At 32.4% G+C, this 23,766-nt stretch overlaps 1 protein-coding gene across 2 annotated transcripts in view; it reads left to right on the top strand.

The window, feature by feature from the left end:
• Positions 1–23,766, top strand: part of LOC126734667 (tyrosine-protein phosphatase non-receptor type 4) — a 38,336-nt gene that overhangs the window by 9,936 nt on the left and 4,634 nt on the right. Inside the window, exons 7-16 of one of the 2 annotated variants that reach the window (XM_050438380.1) lie at positions 1,818–1,970; positions 2,023–2,268; positions 2,430–2,575; positions 2,640–2,872; positions 8,249–8,431; positions 8,493–8,597; positions 8,660–8,824; positions 8,884–9,000; positions 15,311–15,543; positions 21,077–21,361. In XM_050438380.1, the coding sequence (XP_050294337.1) occupies positions 1,818–1,970; positions 2,023–2,268; positions 2,430–2,575; positions 2,640–2,872; positions 8,249–8,431; positions 8,493–8,597; positions 8,660–8,824; positions 8,884–9,000; positions 15,311–15,543; positions 21,077–21,361 (1,866 nt within the window). Of the gene's footprint in view, positions 1–1,817; positions 1,971–2,022; positions 2,269–2,429; positions 2,576–2,639; positions 2,873–8,248; positions 8,432–8,492; positions 8,598–8,656; positions 8,825–8,883; positions 9,001–15,310; positions 15,544–21,076; positions 21,362–23,766 lie in introns of both variants that reach the window. The other variant, XM_050438371.1, reaches the window with a different exon arrangement.

The raw sequence follows: 23,766 nt of genomic DNA, 5'->3' as shown, positions 1-23,766 counted from the left end.
GCTGATCGTTTATAATTTTGATGATTGAATTGCCTTTAAGTATAATAAGCAAACAGGACATCGTGACCGAAATTTTTGGCGTTGGATTTCTAAAAGCTGAAAATGTAATACAAGTCTCCAAATACGCAATTCTTGCACCAAAAAACGAACATTGCAATCACATTAATACAAAAGTTTTAGATTTAATACCTGGAATCGCAAAAACGTATGTTAGTGTAAATCATTTAGTCACTGAAGAAGAAAACGACATTCTTCAATTTCCAGTAGAGTTTTTAAATAGTTTGGAATTCAGCGGTTTGTCTCCTCATATTTTGACACTGAAGGTGGGTACCATTGTGATGCTATTAAGAAATTTAAATGTATCTCAAGGCTTATTAAATGGAACCAGATTAATTATAAGACATATGTATGAAAACTGTTTAGATTTGGAAATTATCACAGGAGTTAAAACAGGACAAAGGGTATTAATTCCTAAAATAGATCTTACGCCTTCAGATAGTTCACTGCCATTTAGTTTTAAAAGACGCTAATTCCCCATTCGTCTTGCTTTTTGCATGACTATAAATAAGACTCAAGAACAAACCCTAGAACGGGTTGGTATTTATTTACCGGAACCGGTGTTTAGCCATGGCCAGCTATACGTAGCTATGTCTGGGGCCTATCGTTTGACAATTTAAAAGTACAAATGGTACCCAAGGGCAACATTACTTCAAATGTTGTCTACAAAGAAGTTCTTTGAATTGGAAGACGGGTAATTTTATAGATTACTTTTTTTTAACATACTTTGGCCTGTGTTCTAGCGTCGAATATCGACGGGTTCAAACTAGTATGTATAATAATCCTAATTGTGTAAAAATATTTGGGCCGCGGGGTAAAGAAAAATACGGCAATGCTGCATTTACAGCTCGTACCTGGCGTATCCATAATTTGTGGGCGGTCTGTTCATCCAAAACTCTTCCGAGTTTTGGATGAACAGACTCACTCTCGCGCGCTCGCATCACGTAAGTCTGTTTCGCTCGCACTTACAGGAATGACATTTTTGACGTTTTTATATGATGCAATCGTCAAAACGGGCTGGCTCTAGATATTTAACATATTTATAACATTGCTAATGTCCTGTAAAAAAGACTGCCGGTAGAAAGTATGTTGACTTCGCACCATCTTGACATCCACGCACTTTCAACATTAGCTGGCAGTACTTTACAATCGTGAAAATGGGCTGGTAATTTTGATTTCATTTTCTAAATACTCTAAATAACATACTGTCAAAATTTCAACTGGTAGGAAGAATCTTTAGTAGTCTTCTTATATTAACAACTTTAGAAAATAAAAAAAATTAATACACAGCGTTGTTGAGCAGCCAGCCCGGCGGATTTTGATTTATAAATTAGTAAACTAATCTCACAAAAAATTTCAGCCGGTAGGAAGTACAATGGGTTTTTTGGTCATGAGCTCTCCGTCTATTATCTACATTCATTTAACTTGAATGTTGACTGCTTTATAGAGTATCTTATTATATTTTATGAAAAAAAGTGCTTCATATTTTATTGAAAAGAAATAATATTATTTTGCGCCTGTTAAATTAAATTTTTATGATATTATAAAGTGTGTTTTTTTGCCATTTCTACATAAGCATTTTGCATCATTGCCTCAGAGATGTTGCAAGCAAACAAATTACCCATAGTTCCATGGCAACGTTAATTTTATCCTTTCAATGTTTTAATGATTAAGTAAATCATTTTTTAAATTGTTCTATGGTACTGCAATCTTTCATTTGTCCAGGCAATTTATTACGTTTCTTGTATCCTTGGTTTTAGGACAATACAAATAGAATTATCCAGCTTGGAGTAACACACATTGGCCTAGTAGTGTTTCACAACGATATTAGAATCAATACCTTTTCTTGGGCTAAAATAATGAAAATATCTTTTAAGAGAAAACAGTTTTTTATACAATTAAGGAGAGAGCCAGTAAGTTATTTTCCATTTAGTCTTAACTAAGTCATACAGTTAAAGCTTTTAGTCTGAAGACTACGACACCCTATTGGGTTTCAACATGGAAAGCTACAGATCGTCAAAAACCTTATGGAAATCTTGCGTGGAACACCATACGTTCTTCAGGTTGCACTCGCCTAAGATCAAACGGAAATTCTTATCTTTAGGCTCGAAATTCACTTATTCGGGACGCACCGAGTTCCAAACGGTTTCCGAAGTTAAACGTAAGGGCATTTTGGAGAGGCGGTTTGTTAGGTCTCCTAGTAGACAATTGGTGAGTACTACGTAACGTATTATTTATTTATTCTCAAGCAGCAACCAGAGATGGTTGCTGCGGATACATGCAGTGCAAGAGTTCTTCTGAACTCCCTCAAACGTCAAATTCGTCAAAAATCCACATTTTAATTTTAAACCTGTGTATAAATACTTTTTCAGGTAAAAGATAAAGTTCAAACAGCACCACCATTGGAAGACAAGGGAAAAGTGCAACTGGCTCCCCCAAGACCCTCCTATAAAGTTACCACAACTTGTATCAAAGAACCAAAACCGGCATGGACTGAAGACAGTAGGATATCAGACGAGTAAGTTCGTTTTTTTTTGTTCAATTAATAGCAGCAGAAAATTTACCGAAAAATTTGTTTTTAGTGACGGAGGTTTTTTGGAACGCACCCTAGAAGGGCCTTTTTCGCCCGGTATAGCGGGCAGGGTGATGAGTTACGCGGACGAAGAAATTTCTTCTCCGATGTCCAATGGGGTCTATGATACTCCGCCTTACAGTGTGAGTCAGTCGCCCACTTCTCAGATTGCCCCAGAAGATAGTTTTAGTACCATCGTTCTGTTCCCAGATAAAGATGGGAAGTACGGGTTTAATGTTACAGGTGAGTTTCTGTTTAAATTTGGAATAGACAGTAGACAATAATATTCTTAAAATGTAAATACGTTAATTTTCTCATGGTTTTTATAATTTTTTGCTCTTGTTTTGTAGTCTAAATTGATTACTTGAGTTAATTATTATCGGAAATATTTACAGACCTCCTGGACTCTCAAGAATTTTTTAATTATTTTGAGGATGTTTTAATTAATTTTTACACCAGTTATAACCACATTTTGTGTTTTGGTGATTTTAAGATGAATGTGCTGGATAATGATGCTTCTCAGGTTATTCCGTTTCAGATCACTTATTTGTTTATGTCCATCTGAATCTAATTAATGCCGAAACACCCAATACTTTATTGGAATTATTACAAAAAACCAAGAAATCTTACAAGTGCTATAAGAGCTGAAAAAAAGCATATCTTAATCACAAGATCAAGAATTGTATTTTGAAGGAGAAATGGGCTGAGCTTGAAAAATTAATGTTCCTTAAAATAAAAATAAAGCAATTCCAGATCACCTAAAAAATGTTGACCAATTAAACAAATATTTTACTGAAATAGGACAAAATAATAAAAATGCCAACCCTGATTTGCTGGATTTTTATAATAATAACTTATTATATAACATGACTTTTCAATTTACTGCTGTTGAATAAAGCTTTTGGTGTAGATAAATTGAATATCACACTTCTTTCTCTTTGCTGTCCTTTTATAATACCATATATAACACACATCATAAATAGCTGTATTGAGAACTCATGCTTTCCAAAACACTGGAAAATAGCCAACGTTTTGTCTCTGGCTAAAGTTAATAACCCTACTGAATTAAGTCAACTAAGATCAATATCAATTTTTCCAACTTTCTCCAAAATTTTGGAAAAAGCTCAATAAGATTTTAAAATATACAGGCTTTCAGGAGGCTTCTTCTTTAATTAATTCATTTTTGTCAGGCAGAAAACAGCGAGTTTGCCTTGAGGGAAAGAAATCAGAATTTTTGAGTGTCAAATCAGGAGTACCTCAGGGTAATATACTTGGCCCACTTCTATATAGCATATATACCTTTAACATTGCAAATTCCTTAAAATATTGTAAATGTCATCTCTATGCAGACGATACTCAAATTTATTCGTCATTTATACCTAGTTTAGCTGTAATATCAACAAAACAAATAAATAATGGCTTAGGGGAATTATTGAAATCTTCGGCAGGTCAGTTACTGAAAATAAATCCTGGCAAATTGACAGCCATTCTATTCTGCAATGAAACTTATAAAAACCACTTACAGAATAGTGTAAATCTTAAATTAGTCAACAATATAATAAAATTTAAGGACTCAGTTAAAAATCTAGGCTTAATATTGGATTATAAATTAAAATTTAAAGAACATATTACTTTTTGTTTAAAAAGAGTATATTCGATGTTGAAACTAATTTATTCACATAGATATTATTTTCGCAAAAAACTAAGGCTATGCTCTGTGAAACACTTGTTTTATCATTTTTCAACTTTGCTGATCGCGTATATGGGCAGCCTGGACATAAAAAGGGTTAAAAAAGTGCAAAACTGCTGTCTGAGCCTCATATTTGGCATAAGGCATATACAAAGAATTTTTTTATTTAATTTTTTTTTATTTAATCAATTCAATATAATCAATTTATTTAATCGATTACATATTAATTTACAATTACTATGAGATGTAATATGCATACAATGGACATAATGTGTCTGTGTGTATGCACATCAAGCTCATCAACAATTAGTTCATAATGAACTTCAACCTAACACTAATAATAGTAACATATACCTGCTTAAATAATGTTATCAAATTCAGAAATATTAAATTGACTAAATACTAATTAGTTATAATTTAATGGAAGTTATTGGCGCGCATTATGGAATTTATGTTATCTATAATCCATGAGTAGAATTTCTTCTTTACAGTATAATATTTTTTGTTCTTAAATTGTTCCGGCAACATATTTAATAATTTGGGAGCTATATATGTTAGACATTTTCGAGTTACACTAAAATGGGGGATTGGTATTATTAGATGTTGATGTGTATTTGCTCTAGTATTAACATTATGACTAATAAAATTTTTAAAAAGGTTACTACAAATTGAGAATCTAAGTACATTTTTAATATATAGTTGAGTAACAGTAAATATCCCAGATTCTTTAAATAAAAGGTTGGAGGGAAACAGTCTGGATTTAAATAAAATAACTTTTAAAAGATATTTCTGTACAATATTAATATTCTTTAAAGTTTCATTGTAGGCAGCACCTCAACATATTATACCATAGCTTAGGCATGATTCATAAAACTTATATCGTAACTCATAAAATTTATATATTAGTTAGTAATCACTATGATGCTGCCATTTTAAATAATTGTCAACATAAACACCTAAGTATTTAATTTTGTTTGTTGATTTGATGCTGCCAGAACAAGTACAGTCAATATTCATTTTACAATCTGGGGTATGAATCCTAAGAACATGCTTGCTTGGTAATCCCACTATACTCATTGAAAAACACATACAGTTAGTTTTTTTGATATTTACTGTCAGTGAGTTAACATCCATTTATGTTTGAACACTACACATTGCACATTCAGCCTTTAAAAAAGCTTCATCCCAACAATCCCCTTTACATAACAGAACTGTGTCATCGGCGAAACATACCACTTTTACTTTCGAAACTACATGTGGAAGATCGTTAATGTAGATTAAGAAGAGTATTGGGCCAAGCACTGTACCCTGTGGAACACCACAACCCACACTTACATAAGAACTTGAAACTGATTTCAGATTTACCTTTTGAGATCTCTTTTTAAGATATGACTTAAATAGGTCAAGTACAATTACCCTAATACCGGTATAATATAATTTATTTAGTAGGATGAGATGATCCACAGTGTCAAACGCCTTGGTAAGGTCTAAAAAGACAGCTAGAGGCTTCCCACGGTTATTAAAATACTCGGTGAATCCATACTGTGATTCTGACAAGACCCTATTAGCTTTTAAAAAACTGCATAACCGTTTTTTTGTACATTTCTCGATTATTTTGCAGATGGGACTAGTAAGTGCAATGGGTCTATAATTACCCGGTTCTGTTCTATCTCCACCTTTATGCAAGGGAACAATTACCGCTCTTTCAAATATAGTAGGAAAAACGCCACTGGTAAATATCAAATTCACAATATGTACCAAGGGCACATTAAAAAATTCTATATTTGATTTCACAAACTGGTTGGAAACACCAAAGTCATTTGGAGAAGATTTTGCTTTCAAAATTGCAACAGCATTACAATTTCATTTTTGGTGACAGGGGACAAAAACATGGATGGAAATTCCTTTTGTTGCTCCCGGATCACACCACGAACATTATTAGGCTTATAAATCTTAATGGCTAACTTAGAACCAACAGAACTAAAATACATATTAAGTTCATTAGCTACCTCTTTCTGGTCAGTGATTTCTTGATTATTAGTATTTTTAATACAAGGAATATTAGATTTTATCTTACATTCATTGGTAGCTAATTTGATTATGTCCCAGGTTTTCCTCGAATAATCCCCAGCACTTTCTAATTGTTGCTTATAGTAGTTAGCCTTGGTACTTCTAATAAGTTTAGTTAGCATATTTCTCTAACTTTTATAACTAATACGAAAATTTTCATCTAAAGGATTCCGAATGCATAATTTATGAAGCTCATTTCTTTTTCTAATTGAAATTAGCAGGCCCGGAGTGATCGTAAGGCGATTTTTTTTATTTAAAATTATTTTATATTTGTTGCTGCAAGTATGCGTTTTTTAAGGTATTTATAAACATTTCAGAGGGGGTATATCAGGGACTCGACATAATAGAATTTCATCCCATTTCTGAGATTGTATTGAGTTTTTAAGCTGTTCATAGTTAATTTCACTAAAAGATCTAATAGTATTTGTTTCGTTGGATGCGTTGTTTAACTTATTTTGTAAGTTAATATTAAATAATAAAGAATGATGGTCGGAAACTGAGCTGGTTAGTATAATCAAATTATTTTCAAACCTTGTTTTGCTTCTCATGAAGATATGGTCTATACATGTCTTACTATATCTATCAACCCTAGTAGGCCTATCAACTTTAGAGATATAACCAAAGCTATTAAGACAACTTACATATTCATTAACAATAGAAGACTGAATATTCAATAAATCTATGTTAATGTCTCCCACAAAAAGCTCAATATTACAAGAAGCATAATTAGCCTGACCTAGCAGACCCGCCAAAGAAAAAATATAATCTTCTTCTTTAAGTGAAGGGGATCTATAATGGGAGATAACCCCTATGCTTGTTTTATTTTTAGTAAGTTTGACTCTTAAGAACTTTTTATTGTTAATTTCAATTATATTACTCAGTTTTACTAATGAACTTTTACAATAAATGAAACTACCATCACATTTATTAATTTTGCTCTCATTATAAAATAAATCATAGTCATTAATACGAAAATTTAAAGGATCATGAAGGACATTGGTCTCAGATAAAACAATAACATCGAAATTGATTTCCAGTGATTCGAGAAAAAGAACAAGGTTATCGAATTTTTTATTTAGGGTCCTAATATTAACATGCAATAATTTAAAATTTTGGACTGATTCTTTTAAACAGACTATGTTCTCCAGTCTATCACATACTTTAATACTACCGTTATTGCTATTATAATCATCTAGTAGTGAGTTAAGGTTCATAATATTAAGAAGTAAGATTACTTTCTATACTTTTAGTTCCGGATTAATATATTTTAGTACATTTTCTGCCTTCGTTTCAATTTCCCTTGGGCTTCTTTTTACTTCATCCAGACTACTCTTTATTCCCATTATGCCTATAGTGTTAGCTCTATTTTCAATGTCCTTGCTTATGGATTGTCCTTTAAGTCTATGTAGCCCTCTTCTTATGTCCTCGTTATGCTTTTTTAGTGCTAGAAAAGTTAGCCATGTTCATCTTATTAAATTTAGATGCTTCATTTAAAATTTTTTACAATTGTTTAAGGTCACTATCACCATTCAGAACCTGAGCATAGTAAAAATATTTTTTGCATTTTATTAAGTTACGTAAAGTGTTGTGATATTCTGTAAATCCTATTTTGTTTGCTAGAGTATTATGCTCTTAATGATGTTTTTTAATATCTCTTTTTTTTATGTTGGTTATTACTCCAATGCTATGTCCCTGATTTTATTTATTTATTTTTTTTATCCACATATATTATACGTTTTATCTACATATATATTACGTTTTTTATACATTAAGTTATATGCTTTATAACTTAATAAGTACAAATTGCATTTCTTTTCTCTTATATAAATAAAAGGCAATTAAAGAGTTATAATTTCTAGGCGGTACAGAAATTAGCGTTCCCATAGTGGTATCCAAAGTAGCTCCGAATACCCCCGCGGATAAATGCACCCCGAAACTATCAGAGGGCGATCAAATATTGAGCATAAACGGACATGATGTCACGCAAGTGCTTCACTCTTACGTGGTTGGTTTGGTAAATTCCGCGAGGGCTTCGGAAACTGGTTAGTTTTCCATACATATTCCTTTACACGCACTGAATGTGATTTGTTGTTTCTTATTAAGGGAAACTTGTCCTTACCACTCGACCAAATGTCGGATATCAAGACGAGGAGTACGAAGAGCCACCGTATCAATATGTACCGGCCAATGACGTTGGATTACCTTCAGGTATTCAAGTATAGTGGTTTTTATTTATTATTTATTATATACAACATTTCCATTTTCAGTAGGAAATTTATTAGAACAAAGCATGTATTTATTGGCGGACGGATTGGCCAGTGGGGCTCTTATCGCGCGCTACGAAACCCTTTATAGGAAACATCCGGATCTCACTTGTAACGAAGCCAGTAAACCCGCAAATGTAAATAAGAACCGATACAGGGATATTTCGCCATGTATGTTGTTCGCTTTTAATGTGATTTTTGCCCAATATAATAATTTTCTGTTATTTTAGATGATCAAACCAGGGTTATTTTACGGGACGCACCAAGCGGGGATTACATAAATGCCAATTATGTCAATATGAAGATACCTGGGACAGAAATTGTAAATAAATATATTGCTACGCAGGGTAAGGAGGTTTTCTTATTGTCGTGCTTAGAATGTATTTAGCCAGAGTGAATCTTGTTCGTGCTACGTTTTATATTGTTCAAGGGTTTGTAATAGTTTTTTATGCGTTCCTTTTTTTCCGGACCGCGTAGAGGAATATTTTTGTTTTCCAGATATAGATTCAGCTTATTCCAAACATTTCTTGTTCTTCATGTCTTCCAGGGATTTCCAATAATTTTCCTTGTTCTCCAGCACATTCAAATTAAATTTTCATGTTTTCCAGTCAGTCGAAGTGAATTTTCAGCTTACTCCATGTAATTAAAGTTTTTTTTTTAATTTCATTGCAATGAGTTTTCTGGTTCTTTAAACTGGAGTCATTTTTTGTGTGTTCCATGCAACAAAAGCAATTATCATCTTATTCCAGGCATTTGATGTAATTTTTTATGCTTTCCACAGATTTCCAATAACTTTTCCTGTTCTTCAGAGATTTTTATGATTTCCAGGGATAGGAACATTTTCAATATTTCATCTTTTAGGCATTTGACATAAGTGTTTATGACTTAAGAGCAATGGATCAAAATTTTTTGCTGGAATAAATTTTTGAATACTCTTCAAGAAAATATTGCCTGGAATATTGACATGAAACAATAGTTAACACATAATTAATACAAATTCCTTTAAGCTGTAAAATTTGATCTCCATTACCTGGAAGATTTACTAAAAAAGTCGAAAAGCGAAAAAAATAATGTCAAATCTTATGTAGAAATGGCAAAAATATACTTTATACTATCATAAAAAGTTGTCACTTATTTTGACAGGCACAAAACAATATTACTGTTCTTCTCTACAACAAAGTCAATACTCAATACTTAAAAATAAACTAATGAATACTAGAGAAAAAGGCAACAACATCGCAACGCCGCTCGAACGCATTGTTGATTCTACCGACACAAGGAATCTTTACGTCAACAAAAAATATTTACATGATTTATTAATAATAGATTATGTCTTAAATTACCGTTTACGAACCCTTTATGTGTTTTTTTAACGTATACTATTAAAGTTACCTATCTAATCAAAAGCATTTTTATGGAAATCAAATATTTTATGATTACTATAGATTTCTTAAAAAGTTTTTATTTAGGTTTATTTCTATGATCCCCTATTCTTCATTTATGATTATGGTTCTCCCGTAATCTGATGTTATGACAGTATGGGAATTTACTTGTGAAAAAATCGCCTTTTTTCCATGGTGCAGCACCCATGTTGCACACTATCGTAACAGTTCACAAAAACACTCCAATGAGACTAAAGAAAAAACTCAGAACTTTACAAATGCCGAATGTCAACACAAAGCCGGTTCACAACAGTACATTTCGCAAGATGGCATTAGTTTTTGCTTGCGTTGTTGCCATTCCAAATTTTATACAAGTGGTTTTAGGAATAAGAATGTTAATAATTTTTTTTTGAAGATGTTATTTTTGCGCTTAGAATAAGACATACTAAATTTCTATTTTGTTTCAATCCAAAATATAACACCAATAAGTAAAATTAACATTATGTGTTAATATAAAGCTGAAAAATGTGTGTTAATTTGACAACATAGAATCATGTGAAAAAAACATTCTTCTTGCCCCTAAGCACATGTTAAACTCAAAATTTGTTGTTTACTAATTCTATTTTTCAATGTGCTAAGAAAATAATTATAAATAGGTAATTAAAATAATTATAATAGATAAAAGGTTATAGAGAAAAAGCTAGAATTTTTTAATGAATTTTTATCAACAATATTTAATATTCATACACCATTAAGAACTGTAAGGGTAACTAAGCCTAGGGCTCCTTGGCTGACGCCAAATTTAAAATACCTCATGAAAGAAAGAGATAAAGCCGTGCAGAAATATTCTATCAAAATCACTTTCAATGCTCAGGGCTGAAAAGAGGGCTTATATGAACTTCATTTCTAATAGGAAATCGGACAAGGATTTATGTATTATTATATATTATCGGACCGCACTAAAAGATTTAAGTGTCTATACTAGAAAAAAACAAAATATGGAGCTACCAGAGGAACTTTCAAGTCCAGAAATAATTATTCAACGCTTTGCACAGTATATACAAAATGTTTCAAATTGTGATAATAAAATATTTTTTTATAATAATAATATTTTAATTTTAGCGATTTTGCTTTCCAGTTATGCACAGTTGATGACATAAGTAAAGCACTTCAAAGCATTAAAACGAATGCCTGTGGGACTGATGGTGTAACAGCCAATATGATTAAACAGTGTAGCCCTTTCATAGATCCTTTTATTACAAATATTGTAAATTGTTGTATTGAACAGAGTTATTTTACGACTTGTTGGAAAAATAGTGTAGGTTTGCCTTTACCAAAAAATAAAAATCCTACTACATATAATGATTTAAGAATTATATCTGTATTACCGGCTATGTCAAAGATTTTGGAAAAAATATTATTCAGCAAATGTATAATTACTTTAATTTAAATGCGATTATCCCAGACTTCCAGAATGGTTTTCGAAAAGCACACTCGACGGTTGGAGCTTTGGCAGTTGTTACACATGATATTATTCAAGCTTATGATGAAGGTTCTAATACTTTTGAACTACTCAAAGGCCTTCAAAACGATTAATCACGAACTTCTAATCGCCAAGCTAAAATATTATGGATTCAGTGCTGACGCTCTGGCTTTTATGACAGCATACATTTCAAACAGAACACAGCGAGTTAAAGTGGGTGAAGAGTATTCAGAGGAGTGTAGAGTGTCATCAGGAGTGCCACAGGGGTCAATATTGGATCCACTTTTATTTATCATTTACACTGCTGACGTCTCAAGATCTCCTCAGTGTTGTAAAGTTCAAGCGTTCGCTGACGACACTCAGCTTTATTGTCATTTTAATATTAAAAATCATAACCAAACAATAGAAAACATAAACAGGGATCTTCAAATAATAACAAACATTTCACAGGAACACTCTTTAAAACTTAATTCATCAAAGTCTAAGCTTATGTTTTTTGGCCGAAAAAAAGTCAAAATATTTTTTCAGTTGTTAGTAATATAAAAATAAATGGTGAAAAGCTTGAATTCTGCGAAGAAGCACGTAATTTAGGGGTAGTAATAGATACTGAATTAAATTTTGAAAGCCATATTAAAAACCTTATTCAAAAAGCATATATTTCATTAAAACAATTATACATATAATAGTCGTCAAATTTTAAGCGTCGAATTAAAAAGAAAGCTATGTGAAACCCTTGTTTTGTCTCACTTTAATTATGCAAACATAGTTTATGGCCCGTGCCTCAGACAGTGTGACAAGTTTCGAATACAAAAAATCCAGAATGTGTGCTGCCGTTTAATATTTAATATTGGAAAATATGATAGCATATCTTATAAAATTAACGAAACTAAATGGTTAAATAAGACAAATCGAAGGCTATTACATCTTGCAATCTTTTTTCATGAACTTATAAATAAACGCAAATATATTTCAACGTGCTTCATAGAAAAAATCAAGACCAATGACAGTGTACACTAAACTACCACTAAAAATACTAGAAATAAAACAAAGTTCGTGATTCCTAAACATAAAACAGCATTTTTTCAAAAAAGTTCTTTGTATACCTCTGTTCATCTTTATAAAGTCGAAATTATACCCATTTGTAGTTACCTCATCCAGGTGAGAAAAAACGTATGGCGTAGATATTTTTGCCAATCAATATTAGGTTAGAAACTTTACCATCGCCTTCAGAAATTAATAGTCTGCTATGTATTTTTATACGTTCAAAAATTAACAAATGATTTATTTTAGCAGCATATTATTATATTTTTATATTCGTGTATATACTTTCATTCCCAAAAAAATTAAAAAAATCTTGTAGTATTTATTGTATTATTAACAAACTTAATAATTAACAAATATTATTATAATTAATCATAAATAATGGGACATAAACAACAAGTCCGAAACGGAATTGCACTTCAAATTGAGAATGTGATAGAGCGAGCCGCAGATGCAACAATACAAACAAACATGAGCACAACAACGATCACAAATATAAAGAAGAATGGGATAAAATCAGATCAGGATTACGCTGCTCATATATTTTCCAAGCAAAATACCGCAAAAACCAAATCTACAACATCTTTGAAAAGTAGAATTCGGCACGAGCAGTAGACTTAACAAAACCGAGCTTACAAAAATTGTGAATAATGGTATAAAATTATTTTAACTCACTGGGAAAAATGTAAATACTCACATTTTAATTTACTTGTTCATGAAAAAAAATGCTGCTTGAAGGAATATGTTAACACATTAAAATGAAAATACCATTTCAAAAAATAAAACATACAAACTCAAAAAAAACACGCCATATTGCATTACCAAGTTAATGAAATTGCAACGATATGATTGAATACTTAAACGACGATCATAAAATAAAATTTGCTAGAACAAAAAAGCTTAATCAATCTCGTCAGTATTGTCAGAGTCAGAACTGAAATCAGAGATATTGTCTTCGTCATCGTCGTCTTCGTCAGTCGTAATCACAAGTGGCAGAATGTCATAGGCATCACACACTTTTATTGCCTCCCAAGCCATTTCAATTACCTTTTCTGTATGAAAAACATATTTTTGCCAATGATCTATAGAAATTTCGTTTATTACCCTTTCTCATGTAGTCAGAACTTCTGAAGGTGACCCCTTAAAATTGGAAATATATTGATCATATTTTCGTTTACATTCCGGCCATACCATTTCAATTGCATTAAACTGGCAATGATATGGTGGCAGTCGCAAAATTTTGTGTCCTAAAGGTTTAACATATTCATCAAGGAAGTACTTTTTTTCACTAGTGCAGTTTCTGCGTGCAATACTCCATATTTTATCTTTCATGGCTTTTTCTGGAAAGCCAATATTCTTTTTCTTCAACCATTCGGTCAGTCTCTGCTTTGTCCAAGATTTTCTCGGGATTTCTTCTAATAAACCAGAATGGTAACTTGCATTGTCCATGATTATAAATGACTTTGGGGGAAGATTTGGAACCAGCTGAGTTTTAAACCAGTTTTCGAAGTTTTTCCTGTTCATATTGTTATGATAATCTCCCGTCTTTAATCCACTCTTGAATATTAAATTTGCACCCTTGATGAAGCCATCTTTGGTTCCGGCGTGGACCACGATATAACGATGACCTTAAAAATAAAAGATAATTCATTTCTCTTCTTTTAGAAATCATTCTTCCAGAACATAAATTTAATATAATTAATAAGTAATGTTCCATGCACATACGAGTAGTGTATGGAGTTAAATTCCCTCATATTGTCTTAGAGAGAAATTATATGAAACTATGAAACAGATGAAATTATGAAGTTAGAGGGCCTTACAAGGGCAATAGTTTTTATTCAAAAAAAAAATCTAAAAAGATAACCAGATAATTTTTACTTTCACTGTTTTTCCTTGAAATCGTGTGCTTGGTGTCATCTTGCCAGCTACTACGAAATGATCCCTTGCTAAAAATCCACGTCTCGTCAATGAAAACTGGAGTAAAACCTTCCGGACCTACATTTCTATTTTTGATATACTCCCTTAAAAAATTGATTCTTTTATGAACAATATTTGGAATGAATGATGAATGATGAATAATCATCAGACACCAATTTTTTTCAAAAGTTTGTTGTCTCCGCTATATGCTAAACAAAGATAAACAAAAATGACGTCATTACAAATGGGTATAATTTCCCGATTATATGAAAGTATTTACAATACAACAAAAAATGTAAATCTGTGTTAAAGTATATAATAATGACTAAGCAAGTATAGGACTATAATTTGACCCACCGCTAGTCTGTCGCCTGCTGCCCGGAGCGTGAAATTTTCTCAGTAAAGTGACTATTTCTTTTTGATGTTATTGTTTATTTATTTATTTTTTGTTGGGTATATTACGGAAAAATTTTCAGGTTCCTTTATATTTCCTTTTTTGTACATTTTTTTCCTTAGTTACTGTTAACTATAAGTTAAGACTACATTATTTAAAGTGCGTTTCAAGTGCATAATTATTTGGCACATGTGTGTTATTTAGCATTTAATGAAATCTGTTAGAGGGTCGAGTTTGAATCGCCCTAGGCTAGACTTCACCAACTGATAGGTTAAGAAACATTAAGAATAATGAATTTTTGCAAATAAAAGTCGTTTATTATTATTATTATTATTAAATACCAGTCAGTATTTACCAGTAACAAATTGTACACGGAACCATTATTTGAAGAAAGAACAATTTTCCTTGAGGTTATTTGGATACAATAGTTCTTATTCTAGGGCCTCTCCAAACGACCACCGAGGACTTTTGGCAAATGATCCTGGAACAGGACGTGAACCTAATTGTGATGCTCACGACTGTGATAGAGCGTGGCAGGGCCAAATGTCACAAGTACTGGCCAGAGGGCGACGAAGTTCTCACCCTGGACAATGTTATCGTCAAATGTACCAGCGAGGAAACCGATACGGCGGGCAGTTTTTTCTTTAGGGATTTCGTTTTGATCGACGTCAAAGTAAGTCTTCTCAGTCAGTCTAGGTCCCTTCTGTTTGTTTATGTAGCTGTGTATTTAATTTTTGCATGAATTTTAGGCCGCAAATTTAGGGAAAAACGCAGTCCTACAGTTGTATTTATCTTGGTCAACGAACCTTATGTGTATCTCATTTTTTTAATTGTCTTATGGCTATGGATTGACAAAAAAACTGCTTTAAAAAGCATTTTCTGAAAGAGTATTCTCATATTTTTCCGAATTATTAATTATCCTCAAAAATATTTATTTATTATATAGGGTGTTCATTTAATATCGCGGTGCTCGATTGCGGCTAAATCTTGAAACAGAAAAAACATTTAACAGGGGAAATGTTAATTGATTAAGAGAGGCTATTTTTTAAAATTAGTTTGGTTAATATAGGGGGTCCCTCTGTATCAACCAAATCAGGGGGTCGTTTGCCGCTCTCTTTAACCGTAAAACTGTTTTGCCCTAAAATGCAAAGTTTACCCATTTATTAACAATTTAAAGCATTTTTCAAGAAAATCAGTGTATCATTTACATCTTAGTATTTACCAAGTACGTTTTTTATCTTTTTGAAAAAGTTGCAAAAGTTACCCCCAAATCATTAAATGTTTCAATTTTACTCAAGTGACACCATTAATTGTATTGAATTGAGATTTTTTCTTATTAAGTTTAAGCTTTAACAAGTTTTAAACACTTATTATCGCACCAAGAGGTTAACCGGAAAATTTAATTTTGTACAGGGTGGGCCAATTTAGACGTTTTCTTATGGGAAGTCATGTCCCTGTTAGAGATAAAAGAATTTTGGCCTCCATTCTCCGGGCTCAAATTTTAAAAGAAGTTTATTGAAGCAAATGAAATTTTGCTATGGCAAACAGTTTGGCCGCTAGAGGGCGTTTCTGAAATTTGGTCATTTTCGTTTTTCGGCTATGGCTGTTGTTTTTAAAGATAAATGATTTCTGTAAAGACTTTCTTATAGCACTTTTAAGCGCTTACAGGGTGCTTCATTATTAAATTTTTTTTTTTTTTTTTTAAATGGAATGCATATTATTTTTTTGCATTTTCTTGTAGCCCTTAAAATTTCCTTTTCAAATATATATATATAACACTAATAATCTAAATTTAATAGTTTACGATATATAAATAAATTTCTTAAATATTAAAAACACGTAGGTAATGACCCGCCATTTTAATCGCGTAAACGGAAGAGTAGGCGTGTTTTAAACTGCTATAAGTGAAGCTTAATATTTACATAAACAAACTTGTTTTTATAATCTATGTTTTCCTTTGTATTTTTATTTTGATATTAGAATCCAAAAACGTATCATTTTTTCAAAAAATTCCATATGATTAGATGTTTTATCAAATATAATGAGAATTTAAGGGCCTGCGATATCAACGTCCTTATTAAAAATAAGTGCAGTTATTTAAGACACTCAAAGAAAGGACGTTATAGGTTCTGTATTTTTTATTTGTGATACTTCAGTAAGCGCTTTTAAAAATCAAAAGTAAATTAAACAATAGCTCCTGTTTTATTAAATATTAATTATATTAATGGACAAATACAGTTATAAAAACTAAATAACACTGTAAAAAAAAAAATAAGAGTATTTATTTATTTATTTATTTTAAATTTAGAATATGAACTAACAAACAAAAAGTAAAAACCAGATTTTATTTTTTTATTGATATTTTAACTAAAACTGCAACTCTATATATTACGTACTTATAACAAGTGTTCAAACTGAGCTCCTTCCTGATCAATGCACCAGCGGCTACGTTTTTCAACATTATCAACAGCGTTTCTTAATTCAATATTTGTTATTGTTGCAAATGCATTATGTAAAGCTTCTTCCAACATTACTCTTGAAGTAATTGGCTGTTGGTATACCAAGTCTTTTATTCTTCCCCAAAGATAAAAATCTAAGGGTGTTAAGTCAGGGGATCTAGACGGCCAACGTATTGGACCTTGATTTCCTATCCACTGCTCATTTAAATAATTACTGACCACTCTAGAATTGTGCGGTGGCGCACTATCCTGCTGGAAAAATATAGGATGCCTCTGCTGGGCTAGAGGCAATTCCTCTAGGAAGCGCTCAACTTGCGTTTGCAGAATTTGTAAATATCGCTCTGAATTTAACTGTCCATCATAAATATAGGGACCAATAAATCTACCACGAAATATGCCTACCCATACACTAAAACTGTAACGGCCTTGATTTCTTACAGCCACCGTTGCGTGAGGATTTGCTCGAGCCCAGGTATACCTATTATACCTATTAAAAATGCCTGTACTACTAATCGATGCTTCATCCGTCCAAATACAATTGTAGCCAAATGTTGTATCTTGACCACACTTTTGCAAATACCACCGACAGAATTCCAATCTTCTATCACGATCCGCAGGAAAGAGATGATGAACTTTTCGGGTTCGATAAGCTTTATACCTATATTTTTTTTAAATCCGTCTTGCAGAGGTCCTTGGCACACCAGTTTCTACTTCCAATTTCCGGGTGAATAGATTAGAGTTATTTTCAATTGCGCCCAAAACTGTTATATCCAATAGTTCTTGTTTGGAATTGGCAAATTTAAAGGGTATTTGAATGCACCGCCAATTTTGTTAGAAGTATTGATTATTTCAATTGACCAATAACAATCCATATCCGCGTGCATGCGTCAATGATGGCTTGGACAGGTGCACGCTTCCTCCCGCGAGAGACGGGCTTTTTGATCGGTACCATCGTACGATACGCATCGAAACATAGAATAGCGTGTGTGTTGATAAAACTGGCCGGCCAACCATCTAATCTACAGTTCTACAGTATACCAATTCATCGAGTGTCAGGTAAGTCGTTATTGACGCCGTAAATTTGTAATTGTTTTCTTTTTCTTATTTTCTTTTGCGTGTGAAGTTCACGCTGGTCCTTCAATACCTATTATTTGTCCTTTCCAAAAGGAGCCCCCCAAACAGTTCTTGATCGTCATTTATATTATTATTAGCATTTCTTCGCGGTTTAGCAAAAGAACCAAAATTAATAAGGTTTCTTTTTAATTTCTCAAACAGCGTACTATGTGGCTGCCCCCATTCTGGATATCGTCGTTGATATAAATTACAGGCCTCTCTTGCATTTTCATTACATTCAATAAAACATTTAATCATATCGAATTTTTCATAGTTTTGATACATTGTGATTATCACATAAAAGAAATACAAAGTAAAACAGATTATGAAAATAAGCTTGTTTATGTCAAAATGACGTATTACTCAAAGCAGTTTGACAACCGCCTACTCAACCCTTTACGCAATTGTTTCACCCGCAATTGTGTCACCCGCCTACTCTGTTTTTTAGGCGTTTTAAATGGCACGGCATTATAATTTATTGATACTTAAGAAATCTATTTATATCTCCTAAACTAATGAATTTAGATTATAAGTGTTATATATATTTGAAAAGGGAATTTTAAGGGCTACAAGAAAATGCAAAAAAATAATATGCATTCCATTTAAAAAAAAAAAAAATTTAATAATGAAGCACCCTGTATAAATTTAAATATCATGAGCATGTTAAGCGCTTAAAAGTGCTATAAGAAAGTCTTTACAGAAATCATTTATCTTTAAAAACACAGCAGCCATAGCCGAAAAACGAAAATGACCAAATTTCAGAAACGCCCTCTAGCGGCCAAACTGTTTGCCATAGCAAAATTTCATTTGCTTCAATAAACTTCTTTTAAAATTTGAGCCCGGAGAATGGAGGTCAAAATTTTTTTATCTCTAACAGGGACATGACTTCCCATAAGAAAACGTCTAAATTGGCCCACCCTGTACAGTTAAACAGTAAGTAATAGAATTTATAACATAATATAACTTTAAGCCATCTGCATACAACAAGAATTTAATTTTTCTTAAGACATAAATATCGTTAATAAAAAGTAAAAAATAAAATAGACCCATAGTGATAAGAACCACAGCACCAAACAGTTTTACTTATTGGACATGATCTTTCAAATAGGAGGCAATCCATGAAAGGCATTTTCCCACAACTCCGTTACGCTTGAGCTTTTGTACATATACAAGATACAATATACAAGAAAGTAAGTTTTTGGCCCAGAAAAATGTTGCCACTGTTTAGGCTTTCCTCAAGACTAATAAAGGCCCAAATATTGGTATTTCTTTTAGAACAAACCCAGCGTTTATTTGAATACAGGTTTAGGACCACAGCAGCGGAATTCTCTAACTCGATAGACATAGAAATAGAAAAGAAAATTTCTTTCTATTCGCGATTAGCATTCGCTAACCCTTTCTCTATGTCATTCGGCATCGTTCGGCTTTAGACTTAGTTCTTATACTATCCAGTCTACAAACATTAGCATATTTTTATGGCAAATGGGATTTTCCACAGCCAACAATGTCAATTAGGGAAATGTCATTCGACATTATCGATCTTTAAAGTTAAGTATGCTTTGTTATTGTTTCTGTTTTCATCCGATGGCCACGTTTTACGAAGGGAAATCTTATAGTTTTATTATTGGTATTTGAACTAGATTTTCTTACAAAGGGTAATAATCAGCAGCGAATTTTATGATGGATCCTCCTAATTTTACCCTATCCCTTCCCCATTAGTGTGTTTTATTATAGCTTAATATCTTTTCTTTTGTTTAATTTAAATATACCTATTTACTTATTAATGCATATTTTAATATTAGTATTAAAATACTATAATTTTATATGATAATATTATTAATTTCTTAGATTTTGCCTTAGAAATGGAAGAGGAAGAACAAGCGAATAAATTAAGAATAGAAAGAAGACGATTATACAATATCTATTTTTAAGGCGTGACAATCGAAAATCTGATCCAAGAGTAGGATTTTGGTGACTTTGGAGTGCCAATATCTCGAAAACCATCGATTTTTTACTAAGGTCATTTTATGTTTTTCTGGGTGCTTATGAGTTGCTCCATCAGCCCCTTCAGTATTATCGTTGACTTTCCGGACACCCTGTATATGGGGTAATTCCAAAATTTGTATAGAGTAATAAAACCCATTTTATTCCCTTCAGTGGAATCACTGGGAATTTCTCAATTTCGGGGCCTACAAAAGCTTGGATAAACTATATGACCTTATATACTTAATGATCGTTTAAAACCTGAAAAAAGTGGTTAACAAGTTGTAAGAATTTGTTGATTTTCAAATCTGCTACGATGTCCCATCCCCACAAGAAAGATAAATATATCTTTTATTTAATGAACTAAAAAGAGACAAATATAATAGCAAGCCCAAACAACCTCTTTCTATATTTCTATTCCGAAGGCTGTCGACGGCAACTCGAACTCTACCCGATCGGAACGAGTTGAGATCGAAAGTACGGTTTAGAAATTTTTCCTATAATAGAAAGAAAATTTCCTTCTATCGAGTTAGAGAGTTCGCTCGTAGCTACACTTTCTATTAAATATATAGGATGTTAAATTTTATTTATTATATTGACTAAATATTATTTAATGGGAGTAAATCGATTTATATATTTTTTTGTTTATAGAACGATAACACCTCACGTGAAATCAAACATATGCAGTACGTGGCGTGGCCGGACCACGGAGTACCCGATTCGCCCCAACAGTTTCTAAAATTCACACAAGATGTCCGAAAATACCGTCATAAGGACAAACCGGTGATCGTTCATTGCAGCGCCGGTATCGGTAGAACCGGAGTCCTGGTGCTTATGGAGACCGCGCTTTGTTTAATGGAAGCCGAAGAACCGATTTACCCGTTAGAAATTGTCAAAACTATGAGGGAACAACGTGCTATGATGATCCAAAATGCTGTAAGTGATCTAATCATGTGGAGGTTTCATTCAATATACTAAAACAAATTGGAGCATAACAAAAAATTAATCAATAAGTTGAGAAATGTAATAACGTAAAGTATTTTGTTAAAGTAGTTGGAGAGGTATGATGATGGGCTTAAATTTTAAGATCATATTATCAAGATATGGTTTTAGAGGGTCTTCTCTGGGTTGGTTCAACTCCTATCCTTCGGGTCGTGTCCAAAGGGTTAATTTTTGTGGTCATTGCTCTGACTATAGACTACTACCTAGAGGTTCCCCAAGGTTCTGTACTGGGGCCGTTATTGTTTTTTCTTTATGTTAACGACCTTCCTTTGCTCCCCATAAAGGGTAGGGTTACTATGTTTGCAGATGACACCACCACCATTTGGCATGGAGAACACACTGACCAACTGAAAATGTTTCTGGGTGGTGACTTGCTTATGAATAGGGAATGGTGCAAATGCTAATCGACTTTGTTTTAATACGTCGAAAACATATCTGTTAAGTTTCAAATATTCAGTGAATTCTGTCACTATCAATGAGGAGCCGATTTCAACTTCACAGTGTTGCAGGTTTTTGGGATTGACAAATCAAATCAAATATATTACATAAAATATTCAACATAACATTTCTTGTTTAACCCTAAGCACCTAGGTAACCTAATACCTGTGTGTGCTTTTATATTTAAAGATACATTTTCATTGGAATACTTAGCTAAGATACAGCAAAAAAAATATGTAAAAATATTGTATTTTATACATTCATAAGTGACAAAAAAAAACACCTTTATATCTACAAAAAAAAAACAACTATTAAATCCCAAATCTAGACAACACCCATATTATAATAAAATAATAAGGAAATGAATAGATATTGTTTACAAAATGAAAATATTTACCATAAAACCATATTCCTAAATCAATTTAATATGCATGATTGGAACTTTTTTATATTTACAAGGATATATTTCTTGGCCATTTCATTAATTTTTTGTTAGTTTTTTATTATTTTAATTTCCATTGGCAACAAATTGTACAATTTGGGTCCCAAGCAGTCTACAAACTTTAAGTTTATGCTTCTCATGTCTAATGACAAGCTTAGTCTCATGTTTAGGGACAAGCAATTAAGAGCATTATTTCTGGTGAATTGTGAATAACTATAGTAAGTCTTTTAGATATATCAGAGGTATGAACAAATGAACTCGATTGCTGAATATACAGACGTTCTACATTGCTTATATTTTCATTATATAAAAGTTCATAAAACGTAATTTTGTACTTCATTCAAAGGCTGCAATGTATTTTTGTTGTACCGCCCCATGCTATGATGCAGTATGCTATTAGAAATTATACTAAGGACTCATAAATGAGAATATAAAGTTTAGTGTTTAAAATTTCTCTTAGTATGTAAAATTTTTGGATCAAATTTCTAATTCTTCCAGCAAGGTGATTAGTGTATTCTGCCCATTTGAGGTGCTGATCAATTATGACTCTTAAATATTTAGTTTTCTTTTTTGCGAAGATTTCATTAAAAGGTGGTCTATTTAAATAGGTCAAAGAAAAGGCTATGTAATTAGTTTTGTCCATATTCAAAGTTAATTTTTAAGTACACAACCAGTTTTTTACATGCTTAAATCCATCACACAAAGCCTCTCTAGCATCCTGCCATGTTTTGCCATTAAAGATTAAAGCGGTATCATCGGCAGATGATACTATTTGACCTGACCACGGTATTTTTAGAAGAGAATTTAGGTATATCTTAAACAATATACGAGGGTGATCCCAGAAGTACCCGACCCAAGAAAGAAAACACGAAAATTTTGGAAAAAAAAATTATTTATTTTTCAACATAATCTCAATTCAGCTCTATACACTTTTCCCAGCGATGTTTTATAAGTTCGATACCCTTTTTAAAATAAGAACTGTCTTGCGCCTCGAAATAGCCATTAACTGCAGACATCACTTCTTCATCATTGGAACATCTTTGACCACTGAGCCAGTTTTTTAAGTTTGGAAACAGAAAATAATCTGAGGGGGCTAAATCTGGCGAATAGGGTGCTTGAGGTAGCAATTCAAACTTTAATTCGTTAATTTTGGCCATTGCAAAACGGATTTGTGAGCTGGTGCATTGTCTTGATGAAACAACACTTTCTTAACCAAATGCGGCCGTTTTTGCTTGATTTCTTCCCTCAAACGTTGCAATAAGTTCACGGCGAGTATTATCGCCGTTGATAGTTTTACCTTTTTCAAGATAGTCAATGAAAATTATCCCTCGCACATCCCAAAAAAACTGACGCCATGACCTTGCCTGCAGATAAAACGGTTTTCGCCTTCTTTGGAGCCGGTTCTCCCTTTTGAATCCATTGTTTTGATTGTTCTTTTGTCTCAGGTGTGAAGTGATGG

This window comes from Anthonomus grandis, chromosome 1 (genome assembly GCF_022605725.1).
Source record: "Anthonomus grandis grandis chromosome 1, icAntGran1.3, whole genome shotgun sequence".
Classification (NCBI taxonomy): domain Eukaryota; kingdom Metazoa; phylum Arthropoda; class Insecta; order Coleoptera; family Curculionidae; genus Anthonomus; species Anthonomus grandis.
The sequence above is the reverse complement of the archived record's forward strand: the minus strand, read 5'-3'. Positions and strand labels throughout refer to the sequence as shown.